This window comes from Spermophilus citellus (genome assembly GCF_964194105.1).
Source record: "Spermophilus citellus genome assembly, chromosome: X".
Taxonomy (NCBI): domain Eukaryota; kingdom Metazoa; phylum Chordata; class Mammalia; order Rodentia; family Sciuridae; genus Spermophilus; species Spermophilus citellus.
Genome location: NC_138190.1, coordinates 64826220 through 64839392, shown reverse-complemented (window position 1 = coordinate 64839392; position 13173 = coordinate 64826220). Strand labels below are relative to the sequence as shown.

Genomic DNA, 13173 nt, shown 5'->3' with positions numbered 1-13173 from the left:
AAACATAAATATCTACTAAAAGCTTGAGACCAAAAAATAAGTTCAGGGTACAAAAACTACAAGTAAAAAACAACATGGAAAAATAATTTGAGTATGTGGTCAAAACTAGTTCTTAAAAGAAAAATAGTATTTCTATTGGTCTAGCACTACAATAACCAAAGAGAACAAATCTCTAAACAAGAAAAAATTAAAAAATAACAGATTTTTAAAAAATAAAACTGTTTAAGCAGTAGTAATGTTATCAAAAGGCTTATTTATACAATAAATGCAGGAAAGAACTTACACTTTATCCCCAATTTCCTCTGCCATTCGAAGAATTTCAAAGAGAAGTACCATTTTTCCAGAATGCTCTAAAACCTCAGCATCAGCATCTGTAACAAAATCTTTGTACCAGTCTGGAGCTGGGCTGCTTGGATTAGAAGAGCAAGTAGCTTTACCTAAATAAAATAGAATATAAATAAGTAGGTAAATCAAGAAAATGAGACCAGGAGAAACAGAAACAGATCAACCAAGGAGAGATTAAGAGAGAAACTAATGTAGATTTGGGAGAAGTGAGGCAATTAGGGTCAAATACACACACATACACAGAGAGAGAGAGAGAGAGAGAGAGAGAGAGAGAGAGAGAGAGAGAGAGAGAGAGAGACCAATCCAGGAGGAAGAGCTCTACACTGATAGAGAAATACATGAAATGGATAGAAGAGAGAGACAGGGATAAATGCCAAGTGACAACAAGCAACAGATGGACACTGAGACAATGCAAGTATGAGAGGAAAACCCTGGAAATAGTGTGGGGAGTTCACAAAGAGACTCCAAGAGATGGAAATCCCAGAGGCTCTGAGGGTAAAAGTCTCAAAACATACCCTAAGAGAGGAACTAACAGACACAGAGATACTCAGAGATCAAGAGAGAAAAGGGCTTCAAGATAGGACACATTTCACTGTGCTACAGAATTCTGGAAAACTCAAAACAAGGATTTACCAGGGAATTGCCCTATCATGCTAAATTACTTCATTGTGATTCCTCCACATAAACACTTGTATTATAAAAGGCACAAGAAGAAAGGCTCACAAAATAATCTATTAAAGAATTTAAATATGGTTTGATTAAAAGTAAGGAATATTCCATTGCTTTGTAATGCAGAATATTTCAATTTACATATTTTCTATTATAAAATATTTAGGTACTCAGAAAAGTACATAGAATATCATGAACAGCTGTATTTCCACATCTCATCTTTATCACATTTTAATACTAATACTCTCCTGATGCAGCTGAAGCCTAGTATGTGACCCTAACAAATCCCATTTTCTTTCCCTCTCTACTAAGAGGTAACTAAACCCCTAAATTCTATCTTGACCATTTCTATGCAAATCTTTATATTTTTACTACATGTTGTTGGTTATTGGCCGTTATCTGAGACCATGAATGGTACACTGATATAAAACTTTTCATGAGCCAGGTGCAGTGCCGCATGCCTATAATCACAACGGCTTTGGAGGAAAAGGCAGGAATATCACAAGTTCAAACATAGCCTGAGCAGTTTAGGAAGGCCCTAAGCAACTTAGCAAGACCTTGTCTCAAAATGGGCCAGGGATGTGGCTCACTAGTAAAAGTGACACTGGATTGAGTCCACAGTACCAAAATCAAAACAAACAAACAAACTCTCAATAACAACAACAAAAAACTCACAAAACCTTTCTATGATAACAATGGCTAGATTGTAAAGCCAATGTGGTTTATTCCAAATGTTTGCTTTCCTGTGGGGTCTAGAATTTAGAATGAGCCAAACAGATGTGAATAGTTCTCAGTAAAAATCTTGGGCTCTACGTTTCTAATGGAGCTTCTCTGGTGGACAACACTTCATTCATATTGTAATAACTCACTGCTAGAGAAATTAGAGTATCCCAGGTGATTCCACTGGAAGAGGACTTTTAGAAGGTTGTGCTGGATTTCAACTGGACTTCATGCTATGTACTTTTCACTATGTTGATTTTGCTTTGTATTCTTTTATTTTAAAAACAAACAAAAAAGCCACATAGTCCTGTATATGACTATATGCTGAGTCCTGTGAAGCTTTCTACCGAACCACTGAACCTAGGTGTGGTGGGGTCTCCTGACTCACAGCTTATCAAACAAATATTAACTAACTAAAAGGTTTGTAATTGTTTATACAGATACACTTTTTCGAGACAGAATTATCATATTATGATGTTGGGCAATAATATTAGCAATAATATACCAGATTTATTTATTCAACAAATATTTATTGAGTGCTATGTGCTGCATTCTATTCTAGAAGCTTCACAATTTGCCCACTGGCAAATAATAGAACCTTGGGAGAATTCTGTACTAAAATAATTTAAGTGAAAATATCAGAACTAAAAAAGTAGGACAGCTAAATATGAATGAAGTTCAGAACAGCACTGACAATTTCTATACAAATACAACAGATCTCATTCCAATTAGTTTTGTGGTGCTGGGGATCAAACCAAGGCCCTCGCATGCTAAGCACATGGTCTACCACTAAAATATGCCCACAACCCTCCTGATCAAATATTGATTCAAGTGGATATAATGATAGTACTTTATAGTCAAGTCTAAAAAACAAAATGATACAAATAAAAGGTATTTAATTAATAAATATCCTAAGTATTATATGAAATAAAAACTTATAAAGAGATACTTCTTGCTGAATTTTCTTATTCCATCATCCACATGGATCAGTCATGACTTCTGCAGTAACTGTGCTGTGTGTGTGTCTGTGTGTATACACACACGCACAATATATAAAAATGAATGAATGGAGTATCAGAAGCGCTCTGGAAATACACACTCTGAAGTCCTGAGCAAGAGATACTGAACAATTATTGTGCCTAGCAATAACTTGGGCTTTACCTCCACTCAGATAATGAAGCCTGGCTCCAGGAGTAGGCATCACGTGGTGGGGTTGAGTTACACTCACCCGTTCCCTTGTAATCCTACCCCTTTTCCCTTTTTGGGATAGAATGTTCCATGGAAGCTCCCCTTGTGTGTCCCCGATGTAAGAATAAAGCATTCCAGGGGTTCTCTCTCTCTTTCCTAGGACCCCTAAGGTCGCAGAGCACTCCCCGGAGTTTGAAAAGTACTTCTGTGTGTTTGTGTGCTTCCTTCGCCGTTTTCTTAAGTTATTACAATAGTCAGATTTTGTGAACCCAGCATTAGATCGCCAGCTATAATAGATGGTGATGATGGAGGGCAGGAGGTGTAGCTTAGCAGTATAGTGCTCTTGGGTTAAATTCTCCACAACAACAAAAAAATCCTTAAAAATTAAGGCATAAATGAAATATAAGATAAATAGAAAATTATACCTTCACAATTAACTACTTAATGCATTCTAAATATATATTTAAGTAAAAGTTTCTTTATCATACTTGTAGCATAAAACAATATAGATTTTTAAAAAGAAAGTAGCACAGCTGGTTATGGTGGCACAAGCCTATAATCCCAGCAACTCAGAAGGCTGAGTCACAAGGCTTCCTAGTTTGAGCAACTTAACATGGACCTAAGCAACTTAGTGATACCCTGTCTCAGAATTAAAAACAAAAACAGAAAGAGTTGGAGATGTGGCTCAGTGGTAAAGCACATATAAAGTAGCATATCATTATATGTATGTATTCAGTAGTAGTAGTAGTAGTAGTAGTAGCAGCAGCAGTAGTAGAATGGTGCTGTAGGTAGGACCTACTTAAATACTAACTTCATGGTAGGGTGTGGGAGTGAGTGTGTAGTTTGTGTATATAAAGGAAATCCTCTTGTCTAATGGTATTGGCTGGTTATTTGAAAAAGTTAAAGAATGGATCATGAAATAAAAGATATCAACATACTCTACATACTTTTAAAATAAAAAATATTCGCTGGACAAAACAGAAAAACGGTGCAAGAAGTTTGAATATAATTCATCCCCACTGAAACTCATGTTAAAGTTTGATTACCAATGTAATGATGCTGAGAGGTAATGGTACTTTGAGAAGTGATTAGGTCATTAAGAGAGAATAATGCCTTCTCACAGGAATGGGTTCCCACTTGCCACAGGGTAAAGAAAGACTGCCCCTAATGTTTTCTAGTTTTCGTGAGTGCTCATTTACCCTCAACAGACATGGCTGCCCAATCGTGGACTTTTAAGCTTCCATAACTGTGAGCCCAAATTAATCTCTTTCCTTTATAAATTACAGTTTCAAGTATTTTGCTACAGCAACAGAAAATGGACTAAAACAAATGGCAAGTGCCATGAATGTCTTTTGTTCACTGATATAACCTAAGCTTCTAGAATAGTATGCAGCACATAGAAAACACTCAATAAATATTTGTTGAATGAATAAACCTGGTATATTATTGCTAATATTACTGCCAAACATCATAATAGGAGAATTCTGACTCCAAAAAGTGTATCCATATAAACAATTACAAACCTTTTAAAATGTTACTGTTCAGTGATAAAGTTTATACTAAAAATATTAAAAAATAAATCTAACACTTTGAAATAATTAATATAGGCATTCCTTAACACAAAACTTCACTTTCACATAACATAAAAATGGGAATACTGAAGTGATCTTGAATGACGTATTCAAGATGCTGCTTCTCCGAAAAATCAAAAAAGTTACTGCAAAAGAATTAAACAGCAACTCTGATGTGTACAGAAAATATGTAGCAAAAACATACTACAGCTCAATTAAAGCCAACTACATATTTGATACCCATTTCAAATTCTATATATAGCACTTTGAACCCTACTTTTATCTTAATTATACTGTATAAGCTATATAAGTTTTAATACTGTGATATACTCATGGAATTAATGTAGATTTAAATAATAGATTTCCATCATCTATTAGTTCTGGAGATGCTTCTGAACTATACATGCATATAAGCTACAAAAATATAAAGTGCATCTATGTATACATAATGTTAATTTGAGTGCACACAGCTATAATAAAACAAAAACCCTATGCAATCTGGTTAAAGTTTGTCTTTTAAAACACATGACATTCCCTATCTGCTTTCAGATTCGCAACATGTAGCCTCCTACTTTCTAATCCTTTTCTATTATGGTATATATGGAAAGCAATAATATTTACATAGCATGCCAGGAAAAAAAAGGAAGAGGCTACTCACTTCTGGCAGTAATTCAGTTGTTCAGACCCCACCTGTACTTGCAAGTGATGAAGAAATTATCAACATACTTTTACATAAACTACTTACAGCATAAGACAATATGCACTGGGTGATTGTTTCTTCCTCGTAACAATAAGTTATAAGAAAAATTTCAACAAATTATATTTTAATCATCCCCAGGATATATATGCTGTCTCCAACTAGAACTTAATATATATATATGTGTGTGTGTGTGTGTGTATGTATATGTATGTATGTATGTATGTATGTATGTGTATATATATATTTTTTTTTTAGGGCTGGGGTTGTGGCTCAGCGGTGGAGCGCTCGCCTAGCACATGTGAGGCCCTGGGTTCAATTCTCAGCACCACATAAAAATAAATAAATAAAATGAAGATATTGTGCCCAACTACAACTAAAAACTAAATAAATATTACAAAATATTTTAGGGGCTGGGGTTGTGGCTCAGCAGTAGAGCACTCGCCTTGCACGTGCAAGGCCCTGGGTTCGATCCTCAGCACCACATAAAAATAATAAATAAATAAAAAATAAAGTTTTTAGATAAATAAATAAATAAATGAAATTTTAAAAATATTTTAAAAAGATGAGGGACTTGAGAACTATATATAAGTGGAAAGGCAGATTGAGGGAACAAGGGAGGATATTACAGGAGCTTCCCATTATCTGAAATTAAACTATTCCTTTACTATTATAAAAATATTCTTAAATCTGATTGGAAGATGAACACTGACAGTAAACTGCCCTTATGTGATAGCAAGAGAGAACAAAAAGGAGGGGAATTTTATAGTTTAATTTTGTTGAATCCCCTGATTTCTTGGGGAATCCAGGATTCGTGGTTAGGCTGCCACCTGTCTATTCTATGGAGGTACTGAAGAGAGAAATGTTTATCAAAGAATCACCAACTTGGTTCAGCTGCAGATCTGAGACAACTGTTGGATCATAGGATCATTCAGTTGACCCCCTTATCTCTTTTTTCCTCACAGATAATTAACTGCTTTGTTCCAAAGCTCCCAAAGGCCAGATATTCAGAGCCATTACACTATGCTCTCTTCAGATGTTTGATATTTCAAATATTCTGATATTTGGTCCCACTTTCAAAGATCCTAAACACACAATCAGGCTGCAATAGGAGAATACAGAGGCTCAATGCCAATTTTTCAACACATATACATGGTTAAAGACAACATAAGACATAGGAGATTTTGATCTAAGACTTTCACTTTCATACACAAGTCAGAAAAGACCAAAAAAAAAAAAAAAAGTGGCACATGCCGTACATAATACAGGGGAAACTGAAAGTAGACAATAATTACAGATTATGAAGAATTAGAAAGGAAAAAGACTAAATGATTAAGGTTAGTTTTACTATATAAATAAAATTAATTACAATCATACTTCATTATCTGAAATACTTCCAGTTAATCCTATATGGTTAAGTGAAAATTAACATGGGGACTTTAATATTAGACATATTTTGGTCTGAATCCTAGATATACTATTCATTTATAAAACTAAAGATATCAACTACATTTCAAGGCTGCTCAAGAACAGTTAGCTAACAAATAGTTAAAATAACATAGTGTATGTATGTGTATGTAAATGAATATTAATTTTTCTTTTTTTCCTTTTATTCCAAATTCCAAAAAGAACAAATTGGCTTTCTCATAATTGAAGATTCATCAGATATATGTTATATGTATGTAACTATTCTAGACTTTAATAAACTGAGAAAAGAAATTCCTTTAAATCAAGTAAAGACAATAATAATAGACTGAAAAAAGCACTAATAACTTGACATTTTCTAAATCAATGTGCCATTATTCATTAGACTCACTATCTTCCAGCTTTAAAGAAACTGAAGGGTTGTTTCCTGCTTCATCCATATTTCCTTCACCACCTCCTCGAGATCTTGAATTCCAAACTTTGATCACTTCAACATCATTGTCACTGCCACTTCCACTTGAGCTACTGTCTTTTTTCCCCTTCTTCCCCTTTGTTTTCTTCTTTCTAAAAAAAGAAAGAAAGAAGAATGTTAGGAAAGCCAAGCAGAGATAAAAAAGCCAATTATCATAGGACAGTTAGCAAGTAGGGATTTTAAATGATCGACTCGGGGCACAAAAGGTACTCAACTTACTTTGTATAATCATCGGAGCTTAAACTCATGGAAGTTTCGTCAGAATCTGAAGCTATAAATTCATCCATACTATCTTCATCAAAATATCCCTAGAGAAAACAAATGACAAGTTTGAGTAGGTTATTTAAATGTATACTGGAAATTATAATCATGCTTCATTTCAGTTCAAGATAAGTTTATTGTCCTCAGATAAAGAAGAACTGAGGAACTACACAGATGGGAAGAGAGAAAGGAGACTCAACAGATAAGAAAGACTATGCACTCCCAATTTCATAACCAACTTGAATCTAATGTATGAAATATGATATGTCAAGAGCTTTGTAATGTTTAGAACAACCAATAAAAAAAGAAAGAAAGAAAGACTATGCAATGGAGGTCTTAGACTGAATCATGGAGAAGAATGAGAATATAAATAGAAACACAGATGAAATCCATACAATGTCTGTTGTCAATAGTATTGGAGCAAAGTTAAATTCTTATTTTTATTCATTTCACTATGGTTATGCAAGAAGTTAACATTAGGAAAATCTGAATCAAAGGAATAGGGGGACTCTAAAATATTTTTGGAACTTTTCTATATATAAGACTATTTCAAAATAAAAGGTTTTAAACATGAACTCAATAAAACAACATTTAACATTCCTTCTTAATCCCAATCATTCAAGGATGTAGAAATAAAGTAGAAATTTTAAAAAGCTCAATGAAATAGAAAATTGCCTTGAATATACACTAAGTCAAAAATTGACCATTTTTCGAGGGTTATTCTACTTCAAAAAGATTCCTTTTAAACAATTTTAGGTATCTGATTTACCTTATTTTCTTTGCTGATGTAGTCCAGCTGCAAACACCAAGGATGAGTCCAGATTCTACTTAACATTTGAAAATCTTGGAAAAGTTTTGCACCTGCCTTTCCTCTTCCACCTTCATTACTATTACCTACACCTAATCAAAAGAAAAAAAAAAAAGAGTTTAGGATGCAAGAATTCTTCATTTTAACCAAGGGATTTCCAGATTAGAGGAATTATTTGTGATATGGACCCTTTGGAAGTGTGTAAAAGATTATCCATCTTGTTTTTTAGAAATACATTCTTTACCACAAAAAAATACATAAAATTGTGAAAGAAACCCACTGTACAGAAACTATCAAGGAGCAAATTTGTGACACAGAAATATGTGATTTAAAGTAATAATGCATTAGAGGGCTGTGGAAATAATTCAATGGTGGAGCACTTCCTCAGCATGTACCAGGCTCCAGGTTTGAAAACAAACAAACAACAAAGAAAACACATTTAGAAACAAAATAAATGTAACAGCAGGCAAAATGAGGACCTGAAATTTTAAAGTACTGATGAATTTAAAAGATCTAGAGATATCAATAACAACATTATATAAAAAATACTTCGGGGTTTACGATTAATACTAGCATATTTTGTTGCCTTTAATCATAACTGAAAAAAAGCTGCCATTTTAGACAGACATTTAAAAAAAACATACATTGTCTTTTTTTATATGAGTTCTTAAAGCCCCCTAGATTCTCTATTCATGGGCTCTAGATGAAAAACTCCCATTTTAGATCAAGCCTTGCTCCATATACATAGTTCTGTAGCAACTTTCCCCAAGTATGCTTGTTCAAAAAAATGTACTTCTAAAAATTGTAAATATTGGTTTTATTCTGTCCAGCATAATACCATTGAAGTATCTTTAAATAAAAGCAAAATGAAAAGGGAATGAAAACACATTACATTATTATGGTAAAATTATCAAGGTAGCAAAAGGCAAGACAAAAATGAAAAGGATAAAAACAACATTTAAGTAATTACATATTTTCCTATTCATAGTTTTTTGGAATTACGGTGCTAGGGATTGAATCCAAGGCCTTGCACACATTAAGCACATAACCTCATTCCCACTATCCAGTTTTAAACCATATTAGTTCACCAGGAATTAGCAAGCATTAGGAGAGAAAATTTAGTAACAAAAATGAAAATAAAAAACTTAACATAAATCTGTACTTATTATTTTGCCAGACAGACGTATTTCCAGTGTGTGTAACAGAAATCATTACTCTGAAAACAAAGTATTTAATTTCTTGGAATACAACTGCTTACAACATTTTATTATAATTGTTTTTATTTCTCTAAGGTCAGTCATATACTGTTTCATTCCTTATTTATGTCTTTTCTATTACTTTGTAAGTATAGCTAAAGTCTTATCAACTATGTTAATCCTTTCAAAGAACCTACTTTTGGTTTCAGTGATTTTCTTTGTTGGTTTTCTAATCTTAGTATTTGTTATTTCCTCCTTTCACTTAATTGGTGTTTAGTTTGCTCTTATTTTACTTTTTCAAATGGAAAGTTAGATTATAAAGTTATTTTTTCTTTTTGAACATAAGGATTTTGTAACTATATATTTCCCTCTAAGGATTGCTTTAACTGCACCCTATATTCTGATACCTAGGTGCTTTCATTCGCATCGATGCCTAAATATTTTTTTTTACCTCCTTAGTGATTTCTTCTTTGAACCATGGGTTGGTTAGAAGTGAGTTATCTAAACATATTGGTGAATTTTAAAACTTTCATTTAATTACTGTTTTTAATTTTATTCTAATGTGGTCAAAGAAAATACTTAGGTAATAAGAAGAATGTTAAAGAAGTTTGTAACAATAACCATCTAAATTTAAAAAGTAAAAATAAATACACACACATATATGTATATATAATATAATATATATACACACATATATATACATATATACATATATATACATACATATGTATATATTATACATATGCGTATACACACACATTATATATATATATCTATATATATATATATATAGATAGGTAGATACACACACACACACACACACACATATATACACATACACACACACATACACATACATAAACGACCTAACTTTATACCTTAAGTATCTTGAAATAAATCAAACAGAGATTAGGTAAACTATAGAAAAGAATATCAGAAAAGCCATAAGTTTTTTTTTAATAAAATTCAAACACTTAGCTAGATGAAGAAAAACAGAGAGAAGATTTAAATAAATAAGATCAGAAATTACACCTGATGCCTTGGAAATAAAAAAAAAAAGATCATGAAGGACATATATAAACAATTATATACAAAAAACTGAAAAGCCTCAAAAAATGGATAAATTTCTAAAAACATACAACCCTCCAAAAATTAATCAAGGTAAAAAGAAAGCAAAAACAGAACAATTATAAACAGATTGAAGGAGTAATAAAATTTTCTTAATAAAGAAGACTTTCAAGACTGAATCTACCAAAAATTCAAGGAATCCATCAATAGAAATTCATTTAAACTCTTACCAAAAATTACCAAAAATACAGTTAGAAGGAATACTTCCAAACTCTTTTTACGAGGCCACCATTACCCTGCTACCAAAGCCAAACATGTATTATTACAGACAAATATTACTTGGGAACATAGATGTTAAAATCCTTAATAAAATACCAACAAACCTAACTCAACAATATGGCAACATGATGATACACCATGACAACTATGATTTATTCCCAGGATCACAGGCAGAACTAACATATGTAAAACAACCAATGTGATATACACATTAACAAAAAGAAAGAGCAACTCAGTGTAGAGTGCTTGCTTGGCATATGTGAAAAAACTATCTTAATCATCTAAATAACAAATAGTATTTAATAGTATTCAATATTCTCTCATGACAAAAAAATCTCTCAACAAAATAGGTATACAAGGAAATTTCCTCAGTATCACGTCAATGGAAAAAATAGAAATGCTTTTAATCTGAGATGAAATATAAGGCAAGGATATATATGCTGGCTGCCAATATTTTGCACAGTACTAGAAGAACTAGCAAGAGCATCCAAATTAGAAAAGCAGAAGTAATAGGAAAACTACATATATACATGCAAAACAATGAAACAGGTATGAATATCTTACACTACAAAATAAAACTTTTGATATTGGCCTTGGCAAAGATTTTTATGGATAGCTTACTAAAAGCACAAAAACATAGAAGTAAACATAAACAAGTAGTACCACATTGAACTGCAAAGTACTTGTACAGCAAAGAAAGCAATGAAGAAAATGGATAGAGGGCTGGGGATGTGGCTCAAGCAGTAGCGCGCTCGCCTGGCATGCGTGCGGCCCGGGTTCGATCCTCAGCACCACATACAAAGATGTTGTGTCCGCTGAGAACTAAAAAATAAATATTAAAAAATTCTCTCCCTCCCTCTCTCTCTCTCTCTCTCTCCCTCCCTCCCTCCCTCCCTCCCCCCCCACTCTCTCTTTAAAAAAAAAAAAGAAAATGGATGGAAAGAAAATATTTGCAAACCATGTATCAAATAAAGTTACTATAAAAATATATCTGTAGCAAAAAAATGAATAATGTATGTTATTCTAGATTTTTTTCTGATACAACTACTTTAAGTTATGAATGTTCATCTGAGTACTGTTTCATCCTGAGAGCCTGATATTTTAAGCTTTTATTTTGAGTTCAAAACACTTTTTATCTACTTTTCTTGTGCTTTTTTCCTTGACCTAAGAGATACTTAGAAGTGCACCACTGAATTCTGAAATAGTTGATGTGAGGGTGGGGTCCTATATATCTTAGAGTGACTGATTCCTAATGTAATAAATCATACAGGAAACAGTCTGCATGATTTGAAATTTTAAAAAAGTACTGGACATTTTTTATATTGATTGTATTGGTTACATACATCTCAAAATTGATCAAATTTCATACTTTAAATATGTGCATTTTATTGTACTTCAAATTTACCTCAATAAAGGTATGGGGAAAATGAATAATCTAATTTAAAAATGAGCAAAGAACCTGAATAAACAGTTCTCCAATTAAGACACAAAAATAGCAAACAAGTATATAAAAAGGTGCTCATCATCACGAATTCTTAGAAAAATGCATATCAAAGCCTCGATGAGGGCTGGGGTTGTGGCTCAGTGGTAGAGCACTCGCCTCACATGTGTGAGGCACTGGGTTCAATTCTCAGCACCATATATAAATAAATGAATAAAATAAAGCCCATCAACAACTAAATTTTTTAAAAGCCTCAATGAGCTTCACACAGTGGAACACATGGGAGTCTGAAACAGACTGCAAGTTTAAGGACATCCTCAGAAATTTAGCAAAATTCTAAGCAATTTAGATTGACCCCATCTCAAAATAAAAAAACAAAAAGGACCGGGGATGTGGCTTGGTGGTAAAGCAACTCTGAGTTCAATCACTAGTAACTACAAATAAACAAACATAAAAGGAAAGAAAAAGAATAGAATACTAAAGGCTAGGGATATAGGTCAGTGGTAGGGCAACCCAGTGTACTGCAGTGAGAAAAGGTGGAGATCTATCAAATGATCTTTTGGAGAAATGGTTTACAGAGTAAGAAAGCTTGATAAATATCAAAAGAAAAAGAAGGCTGAGCATTTTGGTGAACAATGCAATCCCACCTACTCAAACAGGATAAGGCAGGTTCGAGGCCAGCCTCAGTAATTTAGCCAAACACTGTCTCAAGTTAAAATTAAAAGGTAAATGGATGGAATTGGAGAACATCATGCTAAGCAAAGTAAGTCAATCCCCCAAAACCAAAGGCTGATTGTTCTCTCTGATAAGTGGATGCTGATCCCTAACATGGGGCGGGGGGAGTCATAAGAAAAATGAAGGAACTTTGATTAGGCAAAGGAGAGGAAGAATAGGGAGGGTGCACGGGAGGGCGGGGCAGGAAAGATGGTGGAATGAGATAGACATTATTACCCTAGGTACATGTATGGCTGCACATATGGTGTGACACTATATCATGTACAACCATAGTAATGTAAAGTTGTGCAACAATTGT

The 13173-nt window shown here is 33.2% G+C and overlaps 1 protein-coding gene across 8 annotated transcripts in view; it reads right to left on the bottom strand.

Moving 5' to 3' along the window:
* The window catches only part of ATRX (ATRX chromatin remodeler), a 230856-nt gene that overhangs the window by 56532 nt on the left and 161151 nt on the right, over positions 1-13173 (bottom strand). For all 8 annotated transcript variants that reach the window (XM_081276837.1, XM_081276832.1, XM_081276834.1 and 5 more), the window contains 4 exons: positions 8118-8248; positions 7307-7395; positions 7007-7179; positions 284-437 (listed from right to left, as the gene is read on the bottom strand). In XM_081276837.1, the coding sequence (XP_081132963.1) occupies positions 284-437; positions 7007-7179; positions 7307-7395; positions 8118-8248 (547 nt within the window). The remainder of the gene's footprint in view (positions 1-283; positions 438-7006; positions 7180-7306; positions 7396-8117; positions 8249-13173) is intronic.